The sequence below is a fragment of the Capronia epimyces genome (assembly GCF_000585565.1).
Source record: "Capronia epimyces CBS 606.96 chromosome Unknown aczIQ-supercont1.2, whole genome shotgun sequence".
NCBI lineage: Eukaryota > Fungi > Ascomycota > Eurotiomycetes > Chaetothyriales > Herpotrichiellaceae > Capronia > Capronia epimyces.
This window is the reverse complement of record NW_006912905.1, coordinates 3345929-3363438: the sequence shown is the minus strand read 5'-3', so window position 1 is coordinate 3363438 and position 17510 is coordinate 3345929. Positions and strand designations below refer to the sequence as shown.

Sequence of the window (17510 nt, the reverse complement as noted above, 5' to 3'; positions counted from 1 at the left end):
GTCTGTCGTGGAGCTTGTTGTCTGTCGTGGAGCTTGTTGTCTGTCGTGGAGCTTGTTATCTGTCGTGGAGCTTGTTGTCTGTCGTGGAGCTTGTTATCTGTCGTGGAGCTTGTTATCTATCGTGGAGCTTGTTGTCTGTCGTGGGGACCGCCAGGAACAGAGACCCTGAACCCTCATCCTTGGTGTTGGTGGGAAAGGCTGACCTGTTGTTCTGTTGTTCTGTTGTTCTCGTGGTCATGGATCGAAATAGACATCTCCTTCATGATATTGGGAATATGGGATAGATGGACTCTGCATCTCCTTCATGATATATGGAATGCATGGCTGGTCGTTGATGGTGACAGGCAGTAGAAACAGAACCAAAGAAAAGGACCGAGGACCCCGTAGCCATGGGCCCCTCCGTTCCACTTCCTCCCTACCCGAGACTTGGCTTGTCCTGGGCTCGAGCTCGAGCGCGTCGAGCTGAGAGTGATAAATGACTTCCAGTATATGAAAGATGAATGGTCAGTATGTAGTAATCTCAGCGCATACTGCAGCCTGGCGACATGGACCGGGGCGTTCAGAATCAGAATCAGAATCAGAATCAGAAGAGTCCATTCGAGTCCAGTCGAGTCCATTCGAGTCCGACGCCGATGAGATGGGATTTGGTACTTGGCGATTGGCGGTTGGCGGTTGGCAGTTGGCGTGTACCAGTAGGCGTAGCATTAAAAACCATCGCCTTCGCGCCACTCACGACCACACTCCTCGGCTCTTGTTTTGGGATCATAGCCCCTCCGGAGGGCGGATTCGCGCATCGAGTCCAACAAATCACCGAGGTGCTTGCTGTCCCTGGCGAGACGCTTGTATTCCTCGCCGAGGGAGCTGCCCTGATCCCACAGGGCGACCAGGCGGCGGTCGACCTTCTCCTTCTCCTTCAAGGTGGCCAGCCAGGTCTGCAGGCCATGCTCGCCGGCGAAGCAGACGCCGTAGCCGTCGCAGTAGCAGCGGTGCTGGGAGGGGCAGAACTCGAAGTTGCCGGTGAAGATGTACTGCCACGAGTACTCCATCAGGCGGCCCGAGGTCTTGTCGTCCAGGTCGGTGGCGAGCAGCCAGTCGCGGTAGCGGAGGTAGAAGTCACGCGGGCGCTGGCGGATGCGCTCGCCCGACACGGCGAACTGGGCGCAACAGGGCTGCGAGATGGCGCGCGGCACGGGCACGTCGGCGCCGTGCAGGGCGTGGAACAGCTCGGTCGTCAGCGCCGGCTCCTCCGGCTTGTGTTTCAGGTCGTGGCGCCAGCGCGGCCGGTCGACGTGCAGCCAGTCCGGACAGCCCGGGTCCAGGTGGCAGCGCGTGTTGAAGTAGCCCTGCCGCACGACGTGCGCGTCGCTGAGCAGCTTGATCGTCGTCGCGCTGTCCACGTTCAGCAGCACGTTGTTGTGCCACGTCTGTCGGTGCGGGTGGAAGAAGAGAACCACGTCCGGCAGCGCCGAGTAGTGGTCGATGATGTACGTCAGGTACACCATCGCCTCGTGGCCTTTGTTCGCCGGTAAGCCTGAACCTGAACCCGAACCCGAACCCGAACCTGACGACGAGTCTGAGCCTGCGTCCGCGTCCGCATCTGCGTCCACCGTGTACATCTGCGTCGCCAGCCCCGGCAGCTCGCGCGACACCCAGCTCACGTCTTCGCTGCGAAGGTGGCCCATGACCAGCACCCGCGTGTAGTTCTCGCCCGCCGGTTTGGCCACGCCGGGCCGGAAGATTCGCGCGTCGTACAGTGGCCCATCTTGGCCGTAGAGGTATTGAGGCTTCCCAAGCCCCGCCGACAGATGTCTGGCCAGGAAGATGACCGTCAGCACTCCCAGGGCCAGAGCGACGACCGAGGTCTTCCGGAGCAAGGGCATAATAAATTAAATGATAATCCTGATATCAGCTGGTGGGACCACAGCACAGTACAAGATCCCGGATTCAACCCCTTGAATTAGATTGGATCTGGATCATCGTACACGAAGACACCGAACACAGTCGACTGTATAACGGAAATAAATCCACAAAACCTGGGTCGGACGGAATCGACCAGCGACCAGCTTGCGCGGTATGAAGCAGACAGGGGTGCAATATGGCCGAGGAGGAACCCTCACCCCCTTCGAATGATTTTTTCAATGGCAATGGCCGACGCAATAGAGTCGCGGGTCCTAGTAGATATATAGATATACAGTATGTATGACTGTGATGATGGGAAGCGACAAGCACAAGAGAAATATATAGAGAGAGATGTCGAGATATTGCAAGGGTGTTTTGATTGATGGTTGATGGATTGATGGGTTGATGATTGACTGACTGACTGACTGACTGGGGGTGAATGGTTAATACGGCTCTGGAGGTTGAATTGGGCGAATGGGGCTCAGGGGCTTAAGAGTCCACTCGCCGCAAGCCTCCTAAGCCAACCGATACTGTGCCTATATATACACACCAGGTAATTATACTATAACTTATATATAGTATACATATAGAGTATATATATAGAGAGTGTACATATACAGAGTACGAATATATGGAGTCTCTATACAGAGTACTGCCTAGGCGTACAGTAGTAGTAGATACCGTATACATAACTCTTTGTGTCCCGTCATTTCTGCAGTTCGCTTCATGGGCCATCGCAATCAAGGAGAAAACGCGTACTGACCCGGTCAGTGACGAATCTGACGTGGACTAGCAAAAGAGCGAGCGACCTTTTCCCAAACGAGTGGTCAGATTTTGTGCAACATGGCCATGGCCGCTCTGCTGGCATATATCTGTATAGTGTACAAGAACTCGGTCCACTGTATCCCTGTATGCTTGTATCCCTGTATCCTTGTATCCCTGTATCCTTGTATCCCTGTATATATCCATACACAATACACACACATGGTCACATTTTCCAAGTCTGACATGGAATGGAGAGGAGATGCGCCGTCGCTGATGCCGCCTGCAAGTAGATAGTATACAGTTTCCAGTCCCCCAATGATGCATATGCATCCCTTCCCTCCACATTTCTGGGTATCACTTTCTCTTGTTCGTCTCCGTACACGTAGGTCTCAGCTCTTATCTCAAGGTTCGATTGACGTGGCTTTCTCAGCTCTTATCTTTGGTTGACGTGGCTTTCTTGCCGTAGGGTAGAGTAGGGTAGATTCGACCGTTTTCCATCTCCGTTTCGATCTCGATCTCGGTCTTAATCTTCAATCACATCTTCTATCCTTCCATCTCCATTTCGATCTCGATCTTCAATCACATCTTCCATCCTTCCAGCCATCCTTCCACCTCTGCTTCCACAACGTACAGTCGAACTCGGACTTTCCCAGCTTGACGTTGACGGCATTATGCGCCTGACACATCCACATGCCCAGTTCATCCTGGCCTTTGACTTTAGGCTCGTTGCCCGGCTGGCGCATCCAGCCGCGGAAGTCCTCGGCGCACACCCAGCACGGATACAGTTTGGCGAAGGTGGACAGGAACTGCTGCATGATGGACTGCGTCTCGGGTGGCGCCGCGGTGGGATATGTGGCGGCAATGCTGTGCAGCAGCGTCCATGTCGACCGGCCGAGTTCTTCCACGTCGGGAGGACATTCTGAGCGTGAAGGAGGAGAAGGAGAAGGACCGTCGGGAGGATATTCTGAAGGAGGAGGAGGAGGAGCGGCGGCGGCCCCTTTGGGCTTTTTGCCCGAGGACTTCATCATCGTCAACCATGCCGCCGACGACGTACATGTTCGGCACCTTGGATAGCATTAGTACTGAGTATGAGTAGGTACATGGTTCGGTGGACGGTGGCACGATCTGCTCGGTCGGGGTCGGTGGACGGTGGCCCGCGGGGGAGGTGGCTTACGGCTTTCCATCTGGACCCAACACCACGCCCGGGGCGTGCTCAGTGCTCGCATTTTCCGCTGAGCTGTTTGCTGAACTGGACGCCTGGGTGGAATGGGGATGAGACATCTGCTACCACAGCTCTCCGGGCACCAATGCGTTCTCTCACGAACAGGTTCTGGTTCTGGTTCTCGTTCTCTCACGAATAGGTCCTCGTTCTCGTTCTCGTTCTCGTTCTCGTTCTCCTGATCTCCAGCACCAATACCACCACCTGGTTGACTGGGCACCTATGTGTACATATGGACGGATCGACTGAACGGAATGCTGCTGAATAATGCGAGGAGAGACCGAGAATCCAAAAACTGTCTGCCTCCGCTGCGCCGCCGCAGGTTGCAAAATCCGATAAGTCCGATGCATGTTCGGCCAAGTTTCCAACGAGGGCGGGTCACGTGCTGCTGCCATTTCTGTCTGCTCCGTCCTCCGTACTTCTGACACTCCTGTATACGGAGGAGTACGGAGTACCGATAGACGAATGGTCCACGACTGAACCGCTTCTCTTCCACTATTAATTACATGTACTCCGTACGGATTGTCGCGCCATTGTTGTTGATAAGCCCGGCTGCCTTCTCTGGAGACGGTCGATAGCGGCTATTCTGATGGGGTCATGCGAGTGCGACGCTGGAAATGGATGCCTTGGTGCAAAACACGGTCTGGGGATGGGGAATGTCTCAGGGCACCCATTTCGACACCCATTGATGGGTCAAATATCTCCATCTATGAAAGAACGATTACGATTACAAATAAGTGCTGGTAGACTTTTACACCCCAGACAAACAAGTTTTCTTTCTGACTATTCGTACTTTTAGCCAGTATCATCTCCGTATACCGTCGTATCCCGCCTAGGGTGAAGGGTGAAGGACGAAAATCAGATTAGATTCGAGAGATCTTGAATCCTCCAGGTACCTTTCTCTGGAACACAGCCAGAGGGTCGTACTTGGCCGCCACCTTGCGGATAAAGGCAATGTTGGCCGATCCATAGGTCGACAGTGGGTCTTGGCTGCCGTCGGCGTAGTTGAGGTAGACGAAGCCGACGTCTTTGCCTTGCGCTTTCGCAAAAGAGCTGATGGCCGAGCTCCAGGCGGCCATCTTGCTCTGCATCAACGGCTGATTGGCTTCGGAGTACACCACGCCATTTCCCAGCCACAGGATCATGTCATCCTTTTGTGAATCAAGGCCCAGGACGTTTCCGCCTTGAGCAACCGAGCGATCGGCGAAAAAGGCCGGCAGAGGCTGGAAAAGACATCGCGTTGCAAAGTCGCTGGCAGGAAGCGCGGCTTTCAGATCCGCAACCAGCTGCTCGTGGAGATCAACCACCTTCTGGACCACTGCGGCATCGTTCTTGAACGTGAGGGTGAACCAGATGTTTCTGCTCCCGTTAGACCAGTTCAAGTTCAACCGGCAGACACCGACAATATCAGAGGCCGCCGACCCTAAGAAATAGGACTGACTAGTGGAGGGAGTGTAGAGGACAGATGGGCTGGGGTTAGGATTAGGATTGGGAACGCTTCACTTACCGCTGATTGGCAGGTAGCACAAACGCGGACGCGAGATTGCTCATGGTTCGCACTTCCAAGTCAGCAACGAGCGGCTGTACTGCCTGAATCTCTGCAAAGGCAGGGGCGTTAACAACGCCGTAGGTGTCCACAATCGAGGTGGCGACAATGATGTCGGAGCCGGCGGTAGGGTCGTATTGGTAAATGAGAATGTGTGCGTCTTGGGGATAGTTCTTGTTGTTGCTAGTGAAGTCGACTAGTGCCTTGATGAGCGGTTCCGTGGCGCTGCTGTTATAGATGGACATTCCTCCCCAGACGTCCGTCGACGGGAAGGTGTTGAGGTCGAAGCGGGTGACGATACCGAAATTTCCACTGCCACCCTTCAATGCCTTCCAGAGATCCGGGTTGGTCTTTTTATTGGCATTGACCACCTGGCCAGTGGCCAAGACAACCTCAAAGTTGGCGACCTCATCGCATCCGAAGCCATACCGTCCGGTGAAATAAGAGTTGCCGCCACCGGTCAAGAACCCAGCAATGCCGACGGTGGACTCACGCCCACCGGTGACACCGCGCCCGTACTTTTCTACCTCTTCGTACACGTCCACCCAGGAGAGGCCGGGTTGAACCGACACCAGTTGGGTGGTGGCATCATAACTAGCATTTCTCATGGCGCCGAGATCGATGGTGACGCCGTCATGGATGTCGCTGCCTCCGGCCCATTGAGAGTGACCACCGCTGCGGACGGCGAAGTTCCCAGGCGCGATTGAGAGGACCAGGAGCACCTTGGAAACATCTGCCGTGGTCTTGGGCTGCACGATACATGTCGGGCCTAGGCGGGCATTCGCCGCCCAGTAGGACGCCTCACGTGCGGCATATGCCGAGTCCGAGGGAAAGAGGACCAGTGACCCTAAGCCGGCCGCCACGAGAGCATCGCACTGTGCATTGGCCTCATTAGCCATCTTGGTCTTTTGTGAGAGAGAAGAGACAGGTAAAGGCCAAGGGTGAGCTGGCTTCTAAGACCCAACCCAGTATCCGTATATTTGTTGACCATTTTTGGAAGCAGAACCATTTTATCATTGTGGTCACAGGAGAGCTCACCAAGAAAACAGGCCAACTTACCCCTTTCCGTTGTCCCAAAGATGCATCCACAGAGAGGTTGGCAGAAACATCTGCCACCACTATAGAAGCATCGAGGCTCACGGACAGGACAGATGCAGCTGCTGAAACCGCCGAGGTAGAATCTGAGGCAACCGCTGCGGTGACTGCAGCAGCAGTCGCACTCTGGGCCAATGGGAAGAAGGAGGAGAGGAGGGCGGCCAGCGTGGCTGGGCAAGCGAGTTTGTGAGGCATCGTGAGTTGCTGAAAAGAGTGGCTAACGGCTGCGTAAAGCTGTCTGGACAATTGCCGACCTCGCAGCGTCCCCTCCGTCTTATATCTAGTGCTCTCCCATGCATTGATCCATGCATGGCCACGTGCGTACGTGCACAAGCTATTTCGCTTGAGCTGATAAGGTCAATTGAATCCGCGATGGTGGCGCCTGAGCGGTCGGAACTACGTGAGATCGAGTCAGTTTGTACAGATTATGCTCCTCTTTGTCCAGGGGTAGGGCAGGCAAATGGATAAATGGCTCAGTTATGCATCATGAAATGCGTACAGAGGATGGAGTCCAGTAATTAGCCACGCTCCCGTTAGCAGATGCAGGGGGTGCTTCTATGAAAGAGCCATGTGCAGTAGTATATAGTGATATACTACTAGCCTCGAACCGGCGTCCCGATGCTCGAGGCCCACGCACTATATCAATATGATTATGTAGCCTCGGAGAGGATCACAGTTATAAGGGCCGAGAGCCGGGCGCCCACCACCCGACTTGTGTAGTAGTCGGTGGCGATGAAAACGAAGATGGCATTTCTGCGCGCTGGAGTCAACAATATCAGGAGAGGGGTCGGGATGATCGTGGGTTGCAGCTGCCCTGGGGAGAACACTGGCAGGAACTTGGTGGAGTACACATCTGTACAATGGTGCAACGATGCAACGGTGCAACGGTGATCGTCAGGTTTGTGTGAAAACTTGATTCAGGTTTCTGGAGGATGTCGTCCTTGGGTAGTTGGAAGTAATACATATTGGTAAATTGCTCCGTGGTGCGCACAGAGTTAGCAGTGGGTGAAGTCCATGCCGATCCCTGACCCGCACACAATGAACTACTACACACTACTCTATACACGCTACACTACTCTGTATACTAGCAGGGGTGAAGGGGTCTCTTTGTTCACTAATGTCAACTACTAGAAGCCAAGTGGCGCCCCTAGAAAACCTGGAAGCTCCATAGAGCCACGCGTGCACGCTGCAAGGTACAACGGCGCAGACGCAACCAGCGACGGCCTGGTGGAGGGTGGAGAGTGCATCCGTACGGCCGTCGCCCTTGGCCCGTCCCCGGGCTCGGATCGAAAAAGACCGGGGGTTTTTCTGATTTTTCACGGGGTATCCGTACGGTGTATGTGTACCACCATACATAGACAGAGTACTGCTGCCGTCGCCATCGCTCCTGAGGGGCCCAGGAACTTGTGAGTTCAGGCAGTGTGTCCCTACTCTTGCTCTGTACAGAGTACTGGCAATTAGAGCAAAGCGAGTGGGTTCCAGACACTACTCTGCAAGATGGGGAGCGTATGTACCTCATGGGGCGAATGCAGATCACCGTCCCTGGATCGTCCGTCCGTTAGGCTAAGGGGCAGCCCAGTGCCCACTGTCCAGTGTCCACGCAAAAGCAAGGTGCAACGGAATTTGCAACGGAATTCTGGGTCTGGGTCTGGGTCTCGCAGAGATTGTCATCGACTCGACCGAGCAATTACTCCTCGGTGCACTCTACTCTTCATGGGTTTAGCCCACCGTTTTGTTCGCTAATGCAGATTGCTAGGGCTGGTACCTGGCTAGCCATACCGGCATTGGCGTAGCGAAACGCTTAAGGCTACGCTTACCCTTTGGCTGGCACCGGCGAGTTGTTCTGAAACCATGGACATGGGTATGGGTATGGGTAATGGGTATTGGTATGGGTATGGGCAAACTCTGCCTTCTCCCGTACAGAGTAGATTCTCGCACGCCGTTGGACTCACTACTCTGTAGTCTTTTTTGGCCATTGATTTCCTGGGTCTCTAGTCTTTAGGCCAGAACAGAAAAGCTCACCCTTTTAGCGCTGGGATTTCAAGGCCAGAGGGCGGGGAGGTCCAGATACCAGTGTTGGTGTCGGAAAAACAGGCAAGGTCGAAAAAGAGAGGCTCCGGAGTACTCTGTACCTGACCATCCGTGATAAAATCTGCAAGAAGTTGAGAGGTGGCAAGGGTGTAGGTAATGAAATGTCCTTCGTACTCCTCCCTGCGATGCTATACTCACGAGGCTACTCACGTGGTTGTGGTAATATAGTGGTCCTGGTACAATGGACATCGGCACGGTACCGTGACAGTTGCTCACCCGTCTTCTGACATGTGTACTCGGTGGTCTGTGTCTGCGTTAGCCCGAAAGCGATCACCGATGGCTGGCGAAACCACTGTCCAGTTGGCGTGTTTGAAATAGTTAGAAGTATTCTGACAGGGAATCCACCATCCGCCTCCCCAGACCTCACGGTCGAGGCCATTTCCTCTCGTTGTTTCTCTCGTTGTTTTCCGGGTCCGGCTAGCTCTCGAGGCCATGGACGGATTCGTGTCTTCCTGGTGTTTCTTCAACAGCTAATCCGTAGTGGCACAAGAACCCTGACGCCCGAAAAGCGATGGCTCCCTTCCCAAACCCTGCTGCAGCGTGGAGCTTGCAGGCCTCTAGGTTGACTCCTGACTCCCGTCGATCATATGGCATTGTGGAAGAGGCAAGAGGCGAGAGGCACAGGAATCCCCTCGTGCCTAGATATAAAGAACGGCGTGATCCATACACGCGCGGCGTGTTTCTGTGCGCCACTTGTATATGTGAACGGAGTACGGAATACCCCCATCGTTCTTCACGCACCGCCCAAGGAAGCACATCACGAGGAGGATAGACTGTGTCTGTCATGGCTCTCGTCGACGGGGTTCCTGTCGCCATGGCGCCGCCTCCGGGCTATGTCGTCGACTTCGAACACCCTCACAGACAGTCCATGGTGTCGACATATGCCATCTTTGGCGTGGGAAATGTCCTCTCTATCCTATTCTTGGGCCAGCGACTCTTTGTGAAAGCGACGGTTCGGCACAAGTTGGGAATTGACGATGGTATGTTATGAAGTCACACAATCCCTCATCTGCCCTCGCTGCTATTGTCAGTCGTGCTTACCCTTTCCAAACAGTCTGTGTTCTGTTAGCATGGGTCAGTTTCTCCCTTCTCCGAGACGTTGTGCTCTACCGAGTACATACAGGGTATCCGTCGTTTTGTCGGTGGCATTGGATGACCCTGCGGCCGGTCGTCACTCCCTTACTTACAGATCTTTGCATACTTACAGGTGGCCTCGGTTGCCATTCAATCCATGATCGTCCGTAAGTACTGATCCTAGTCCCGTCAGATGACCGTCAGCAATAAAAAAAGGATACTAATCACCAGTTTAGAAGGATATTCGGACGGATACATCGGCATCCATCTCTGGGAGCTTCCTTTACCCAAGTTCGTCCTCTTCCTCAAGGTATTCCAGACCAGCCGGCACATGTGATATGGAGTCACTGACCCCGACCAACAGAAAGGATTGTACATATATCCCATCATATACGCGTTGCCCCCCGGCTTCTCCAAGACTGCCCTACTGATCTTCTACCTGCAACTTGGAAATCGGCAGCAATGGTACCAGATATCGATCTGGGTCACCATGGCCGTTGTCATTGGATCCAGCATCGGCATTCTCTTCGGCAATATCTTCGCCTGCAGCCCGATCTCCAAGTTTTGGGACTTGACTCTCACCACCGGCACTTGCATCAACCGCTTAGCCTTGTACAAGGCCACGGCGATCTTTGGAATCATCACCGATATCATGATCATCGGCATCCCGATTCCCATGGTTGTGGGACTTCATATCAGTCGGAAGAAGAAAGCAGGTCTTCTTTTCATGTTTACCATCGGTTCAGCGTATGTCACATCTCTCGGATGCTTCAAATTGGAGTGGAGGTCTCCCTCTACCCCGACCATGGACTATGTTGCTGACCGGAACTCGATTTCTTCAGGACTGTTGTGACATCTATTGTCCGCCTGGTCATCCTGATCCAGAGCTTCTCAACCGCTGACCAGCCGTGGAGCGGCGGTCCTGTTACGTTGTGGATGTAAGTTTTTCTGTTTTCTTGCTTGAGCCGACTCCAAGTCAAGCCATGGACTGCGCTGACGTCTCGTCTCACCAGCTGTGTCGAAGCCAATCTCTTGATCATGTGTGCCTGCTTACCTACATTGCGCCAATTCATGAGCGTAGTCACGCCCAAATTGCTGAGCAGCGGACACGACCAGGAGTCGAAACCGAGCGAGTACAAATTACATGCATCGGGAGGCGCAGGCAACGGCAGCGCCCTCTTCAGCGCAAAACGTCGACAATATCAGGGATTTGGTCACGGCACCGACTATCATATGGATACGCTCATTGAAGGGGCCAATTCGTCCAACACCCACCACTCGGTCAAGCATACCGATGGTGGTGACGGACTCAACGATGATGACAGCGAGAAGGCCATCGTGCAGACCAAGGCGGTGGAGATTCACTATGAACCACGACCACGGCCGCTGTGAGACCATGGGACACCAGGGCATGGACACACGGACCAGTAAGAACGAAATGACTATCAATGTCGATGTCGATGTCAATGTCAATGTCAATACGATACTAGGTACCTTTGCCTATCCTCTCGGCGGCACCCACGGCAACCGGAACTCGAGTCGCTGAAGGACCTTGATCGCTCTCTAGACTCTAGAGATTAGCGACAATCCTTGTATACTTACCTAGTAGTTGTACAGACCCTCCTGGGGTATATAGGCTTATGGGTGTTTGACTATCAGAATAGAGAATATGTTCCAAGGAGAGCTCTGTACTCTGTATCCGTACGCATTCATGAAATACGTGCCGATATCCGCTTGTTCTAGAGATGAAGTAATTAGTTAGGCGACTACTCAATTGTCTGCATGGCAGGCGTTACAAAATTGGGTATTCACTCACTAATTAGATGGTAAGGGTCTTAAAGCTTGTCTCTTCTTACAGTATACTTCTCTTCTTGAATCTTATACTGAGTCTGTTACTGTAAGACTCTACCCTTGTCAAACTCACGCACTAACTTTGGCATTTTCAGCCTTGTCCCTTTCTTCAACTAGAAGGCTGGTACGGAGTATAGGTAAGGTACGCCTATATAGTGTATATTCTAGGCGTTTTCTATACCCCTTTGATGGAGGAACATAGACCCCTTCAACCTTGGACAGAGCATAGATCCCTTCAACCTGGGACAGAACATAGACCCCTTCAACCTGAAACAGAACATAGATCCCTTCAACCTGGGACAGCCCTATATTAACACACAGGACAATATATCAATTCAAATACGCAAATCTTGCAGGGGAATGAGAGACAGAACGTGTCTTCCAAATGTTGGGGTTTGATCCCTACCAGACATCAATTCCACGGAAGGAGATCAAACCAATTTCATGCCTCAATTTCACGGAATGAGATCACCCAATTCATGCTTCCTTTACCACCGCTGGGTGATATCACCAATTTCGACATTGATTCCGACTCATCCGAACAGATAAACACGAACCTGGTGGGACCTTGGCTATTCGATCAGTGAAGCTGTATTCGTTTCCGAGACATTCGTTCCGCAATCGCTGACCGCGATGATATTACGTCTTTTTCGTTCCGCTGTGATCTTCGGTCTCTTTGACCACATTCTTCACGTTGTATCTGGCCACGGCTGCCGCCTTACCGCCAGCCTTGGGCGCTTTCAAGACCTTTCCTAGGATCTCTTGATGACCACTCAACTGTTTTTGATGACCACTCAACTGCTTTTGGTGACCACTCAACTGCTTTTGGAAGAAAGAGTGTCTAGTGTGCTTGCTAGGATGAATTCTCATTACTAGACAAGACTAGCCATCCAAGTTGTTGCATCATAACCTTTGCTGCAGACGTTGGAACCCTGCTTGGCTCTTCGAATCGGACGATGATCCTCCGAAGTGAGTTGATGGTCTTCAGATACTGGTCGATTTGCGACAATGCTCCCCGGAGAAAGTGTTCCGTCTTCATAAAGAACCCGGAATTCCTGTAATGGACCACGGTTTCCAGTGCTGATAAGTTCGTGCACCTGTCTTGGAGAACCTTTAAACACTGTAGGCTGTCTTCCTTGAGTCTCACTTTCCCTGGTTCTTCATCTATGCCGATCACTGTCGGAAAGCTGATGCTTAGATTTGATATCGAAGCTGCATTCACGGTGCCAATGCCGTTTAGAAAGGATTGTAGGACCCTGATTTGCGGCTTTGTAATATCCACCAGTTCGAAATGATTCACTCTGTAGAGCACCGCGCTAGCCTCGGCAGATATCTGTCGGTTGGTATGTAGTAGCGCAAGCCACCGGGGAGGTTTGTCAGGTGCAAACGCTTCTACCGAAGAATTCGACTCTTGGAAAATATAGATAGGATGCAATACGACGAGGACCGCTTCGTAAATCTTATCGCGAACCAAGTTAGGCAGGTCGAGGAAGTTGATCGGACCCAACTTTGTTGACATCTCAGAACCCATGTCTTTGGGACCCAAGAAGATGCGATATCGGTGATGCAGGACGCTGGCTAATGTGCAATCCTTTTCCGATTGTGACTCTCGCCCGTTATGAAGTTTTGAAGATGCGGACGGAAACGACAGAGGGTTGCGAAGTACATACCTACAAGTGATTCCGTGTTTTCCCCGCGGTGGGAGCTACTAGCAAACCTCACGTGACAAGACAAGTTTGTCGCAGGAGAGGCGGGGTAGTGGTCAGCACGCTCGGACCACAATAAAGCATCGACCACCTCCTTTTCATTGTCATGGACCAACTTGGAGAGAAAATCGAGCTCTTCGAGACCTCCACTTGGCCATGGGACCCTCGTCCAAACAGCGTGCCAGTGGAGGCTTCCGGCACGGGCTGCCCGTGTTGCTAAATCGCCTTCGCCGTAGCCCCAACCGTCATGTGGACGAGTCCAGCAGCCAGGTGCTGCCACAAAGACCTTGCGAGGATTCAGATATCGCGAACAAGTAAGCACAATACTAGCTTGGCCAGTGAAATTTACCAATCAAGTAAATAGTGCCGGATCCCTTCCGCCCGGTCAAATAGGCGACGTCTCTACTGCAACAACAGACGATGAAGGCCACACCCAAACTCCTCAGAGTGCTATTCACGAAAGTCATCCAGAACAGGACCCTCTCCATCAGCTGAGTCGCGATGACGACAATGGCACCATGAATGCTTCTTCGGATCTTTGGAGCGCTGCCTATCGAGAGGCAATTGATAGTCTTGGAAATGACATTGATGTCGCCATTCTCAGAGCTAGCAATGCCGCCCGGCTGTTCAAAGAACTTGAAGAGATGGACAGAGACGTAACACAGGAGTCGGCCTTCCATCGTGGCGTGGCATATTTACGCTCGATCCAAGTGCCACTCGAGAGATTCAAGCTAGCGTTAGACATCGCGTCTCCACTGAGCCGTCTTGATCCAACTGCGACGACTGTTGTTGGTTTGGTCAGCAGTGTGACAGCAGTAGGCCTAATCCGAGAAAGCATTCTGTTCCTGTACGAAATGGATCGTTATACTGACCTCTTTGAACATAGATTGCAATAAGCTTTGCATCCGCTGATTTGCAGTTCGCAAAGCAGATTGGGGAAATGCTAGAACAGATTTCATATATTGATGAGTGTGATACCCTCGGCCAGCGAACCGCTAGGACAGATATTCACAAGGTAATCCACGCCGGAATTTTGGGTCTCCTCTAACGCCCTACAGACGCTCGTATCTGTGTATCGAGAAATCCTGGAATTCTATAAAGCTGCACACGAGATTCTTACCACAAGAGGAGTCAAATTGGCGATGAAGATGATTCTAGCGACAGACCGTTTGCCAAACATCGTACAAGACTTTTTGAAGCATGCTGAACATCTTCGAAAACTTGTAGAAAAAGCGACATGGGAGGTCGTCGAAGACATAAAGGCCATGCTTTACGACAGTGAAAGTAAGTTCTTACGATCCCATTGCCTCGATGCACACTGATGCAACTTCAGTTTCTAGGTGGTTAGGCAGTGACAAAATCAGTGGGCAGACTCAATACCATTCAAGCTTACAAGAACTTCGCAACGATGATGCCTGCAGCTTCTTGCTGGAAGACCCAGCATTTATTGACTGGTATCGTGCTGCCGATTCCCAATGGTTGGCGCTGTTTGGTGATATGGGTTCCGGGAAAACGGTTACCATGGCATTTCTTGTGGACGAACTGAGTCGAAGAAATGAATACCAAGTACCTAAACCGAAGGTATGCTACTACTATTGCCGAGACAACCTGACTAGCCAAGCCAGCCACATGTTCTCTACGTTGATCCTAGCACTGCTTGGACAGCTCTCTGGTCTGAAAAAAACATTCTTTGAATGGTATAAGCAGAATCAGGCATCTGGGATCCTTGATCCAGCGGCAAATCCAAGAAAACTGGGAGAATTCCTCGAAACCGTCCTAGCAACTCTCGATCGTCCGCTCTTCATCGTTATCGATGGTCTGGATGAGTGCAATAGGGCATCACGAAAAGATCTTCTCAAGTTGTTGAAGACTTTATCACAGAAGACTCCAAGGCTCAAAATCGCCCTTTCTTCTCGACCTGAAGAGGAGATTCTAAAGCAGCTGGACACAGTTGCTAAGATTGATCTCACCTCCAATGCTCTCAGAGATGCCCTTATTGTTCGGCATACAGTTGAGATGCAATTGTCTTATTTGTCCGAAGGTGTTCAAACGCTGGTGACAGAAGCATTATCCCCCTTGGCGCAAGGAAGTGCCATATGGACGAAGATAGTAGTTGAACTCATTGAAGTTCGTGGAATCAGAGCGCCTGGCCCGATGCGACGTTTCTTGGAGGAGATCCCTTTGCCAAAGCAGCTCTCAAAGCTCTATGCCGCTGTAATATCACAATGCTCTTCAGATGACACCGAGAATAAGGAGCTCATAATCACAGCATTGAAGGTTCTCGCTGCCGCCTTCAGACCTCTTAGCATACAAGAACTCGCGTGGGTGGTAGCATTGGCTACTGCTCCATCTAGGGTCACTACCGTCGCTGCTCTCGCCCAGCTGGTGGATCATGAAAGATTGATCAGCCTGATCCACCCCTTCATCACTCGTGTTGATTACGATGATGTTCGAAAGCGCCAAGTTCGACTTGTACACCAGTCAGTGAAAGAGTTCATCCGAGAATGGCCTCATCTGGGAAATTCGTTAACAGCACGTCTTCGGACGGATACTCATCAAGAGATTGAGAGTTCTGAGGCTCTTGTCTTAGATCTCTGCATTGATTATCTACTATTGGATGAGATAGGCAGCTCTCATCTTTTCTCTGAAGAGCAGGTTGCGATCATTGAGCTGCCACACGAACCCGACTTGTTTGAAACCACAGATATGTCCGAATACGACCCATACTGCACTTGGGAGGTATGGGAAGAGCACATGATACGATATGATCCGAAAGAGCGAGGCTTCGGCGAGTTCTTTGTTTACGCGGCAACCCACTGGACCGAGCATTTCGGCACGGTCGAGGCTGGAGTTCTACCACAATTGGCAAAAATAGAAAGTCTATGTCAAGCGGGCTCAATACGACTTGACAATTGGATCAATCAAAATTGTCGTCCAGACTGCACTATGAAGGCCAGGTTCGAATTTGATAGTACGTTGTACGATCCTCTCAGCATCACTTCGCTCTACGGTTCAGAGGCCATACTCTGCGATATGGTCGAGAAGTCCAATTTCGATGAGAAACGATTTCTTCCTTTACCAGCTTTCAATGCTGCTGATCAAATTCTTCAATGGGGCGATCTGTCCAGGCTCCGGATACTCTTCTTGGAAGACAAGTTCAGTTCTCAGCTTCGGAATCTGGAATTTTTTCGACTTATTGTAAGACAATGGTCTCATTATGGTGCTCGCCATGATAACTGGAACGTGGCTTTTGAACTCGTCGATTATGTGCTTGACATACTTGTTCGGGAACAATGGGGTCATGAACTTCTTTGCATAGCTGCTCGCGCTGGCTGCATGCCCATGATCCAGCATTTGTTTGACAAGGCTCAACACATGACAGAGCTCCGGACCGAATTACTACGTGGCTTGCATTCGATCGAAGAGGCTGTTTTGGGAGACCACAGTGATGTGGTAGAGTATTTGCTGAACCAGGAAGGATTCGAAGCCTATCTCCGACACGTCAATTCTAATGGTGAGAATGTCTTACATCTGGCATCGAAAACCTGCAATCCAGCGATATTCCGCTTGCTGGTGCCCCGCCTACTGGAGAGTGTACACCAGATGGACAACCAGGGAAATATAGCCCTCATGTGGATGGTTAAGAGCCACTCTGATTCAGAATCCCGCTATGAATCTGCAAGAATACTGCTCCTTTCACAGGCCGAGACCGTTTGGGATAGTCAGGTACGGGACAAGCTGCATGATGCTTTGCAGATGGCCGTCAGTCTGGGAGACACAGACATGTGCCGCCTTTTGGTATGCGATGGTAAGATAGATCCGCGCTCAGCTTTGGTATGTGGCGATGACGGTCAGTTGGTGCTGAAAAACAGACCTTGGAAGAACAACGAAGCTATATTACGGTTGCTAGCAACGCATGCGTCGGGGAGCTGACCTCGTAAACACCAAGCCTGGTAGTGCTTGACTGTCGAGAACAAGAAAAGTGTTGGTGCTATCACTCTCCATGACCACGTGCACAGCGTCGTCAAAAGACGCGAATAAGACGGCGGAAGTTGTGAGTAGTCCAGTAGAAAGCTTGCTGGTTTGCTCCAGTGGACTCTTGAGAGCGATATTGATGACAGAGCTTGGATTGCCAATGTTCTGTACAAAGTAGCAGTAGTAGTAGTACTGAGTAGGTACTAATTGATAGTCATTACGGAGTCCTTGAAGATTGACAGGACGGAGTGCTCCGTAAGGTATGCCAGGTATGTACTGCAAGGTGGCC

At 51.7% G+C, this 17510-nt stretch overlaps 6 protein-coding genes across 6 annotated transcripts; 2 read left to right on the top strand and 4 right to left on the bottom strand.

Annotated features, from left to right (window-relative positions):
• Positions 1-704: 704 nt before the first annotated feature.
• A1O3_03013 (uncharacterized protein) lies at positions 705-1880 on the bottom strand (the record flags this gene model as incomplete). Its single annotated transcript, XM_007733153.1, has 1 exon — positions 705-1880. One exon carries the CDS (start codon positions 1878-1880, stop codon positions 705-707), a length of 1176 nt encoding a protein of 391 aa, XP_007731343.1.
• A 1359-nt stretch (positions 1881-3239) lies between these two features.
• Positions 3240-3689, bottom strand: A1O3_03012 (uncharacterized protein; the record flags this gene model as incomplete). The annotated part of the gene is made up of 1 exon (XM_007733152.1): positions 3240-3689. One exon carries the CDS (start codon positions 3687-3689, stop codon positions 3240-3242), a length of 450 nt encoding a protein of 149 aa, XP_007731342.1.
• A 1057-nt stretch (positions 3690-4746) lies between these two features.
• A1O3_03011 (uncharacterized protein) lies at positions 4747-6328 on the bottom strand (the record flags this gene model as incomplete). Its single annotated transcript, XM_007733151.1, has 2 exons — positions 4747-5242; positions 5391-6328. 2 exons carry the CDS (start codon positions 6326-6328, stop codon positions 4747-4749), a joined length of 1434 nt encoding a protein of 477 aa, XP_007731341.1.
• Positions 6329-9399: 3071 nt separating this feature from the next.
• Positions 9400-11081, top strand: A1O3_03010 (uncharacterized protein; the record flags this gene model as incomplete). The annotated part of the gene is made up of 7 exons (XM_007733150.1): positions 9400-9595; positions 9670-9689; positions 9823-9856; positions 9926-9999; positions 10054-10436; positions 10532-10627; positions 10703-11081. The coding sequence occupies 7 exons, from the start codon at positions 9400-9402 to the stop codon at positions 11079-11081; spliced, it is 1182 nt and encodes a 393-aa protein (XP_007731340.1).
• Positions 11082-12179: 1098 nt separating this feature from the next.
• A1O3_03009 (uncharacterized protein) lies at positions 12180-13059 on the bottom strand (the record flags this gene model as incomplete). Its single annotated transcript, XM_007733149.1, has 2 exons — positions 12180-12359; positions 12451-13059. The coding sequence occupies 2 exons, from the start codon at positions 13057-13059 to the stop codon at positions 12180-12182; spliced, it is 789 nt and encodes a 262-aa protein (XP_007731339.1).
• A 343-nt stretch (positions 13060-13402) lies between these two features.
• A1O3_03008 (uncharacterized protein) lies at positions 13403-17304 on the top strand (the record flags this gene model as incomplete). The annotated part of the gene is made up of 6 exons (XM_007733148.1): positions 13403-13560; positions 13611-14061; positions 14133-14261; positions 14305-14530; positions 14580-17080; positions 17266-17304. The coding sequence occupies 6 exons, from the start codon at positions 13403-13405 to the stop codon at positions 17302-17304; spliced, it is 3504 nt and encodes a 1167-aa protein (XP_007731338.1).
• Positions 17305-17510: the final 206 nt, after the last annotated feature.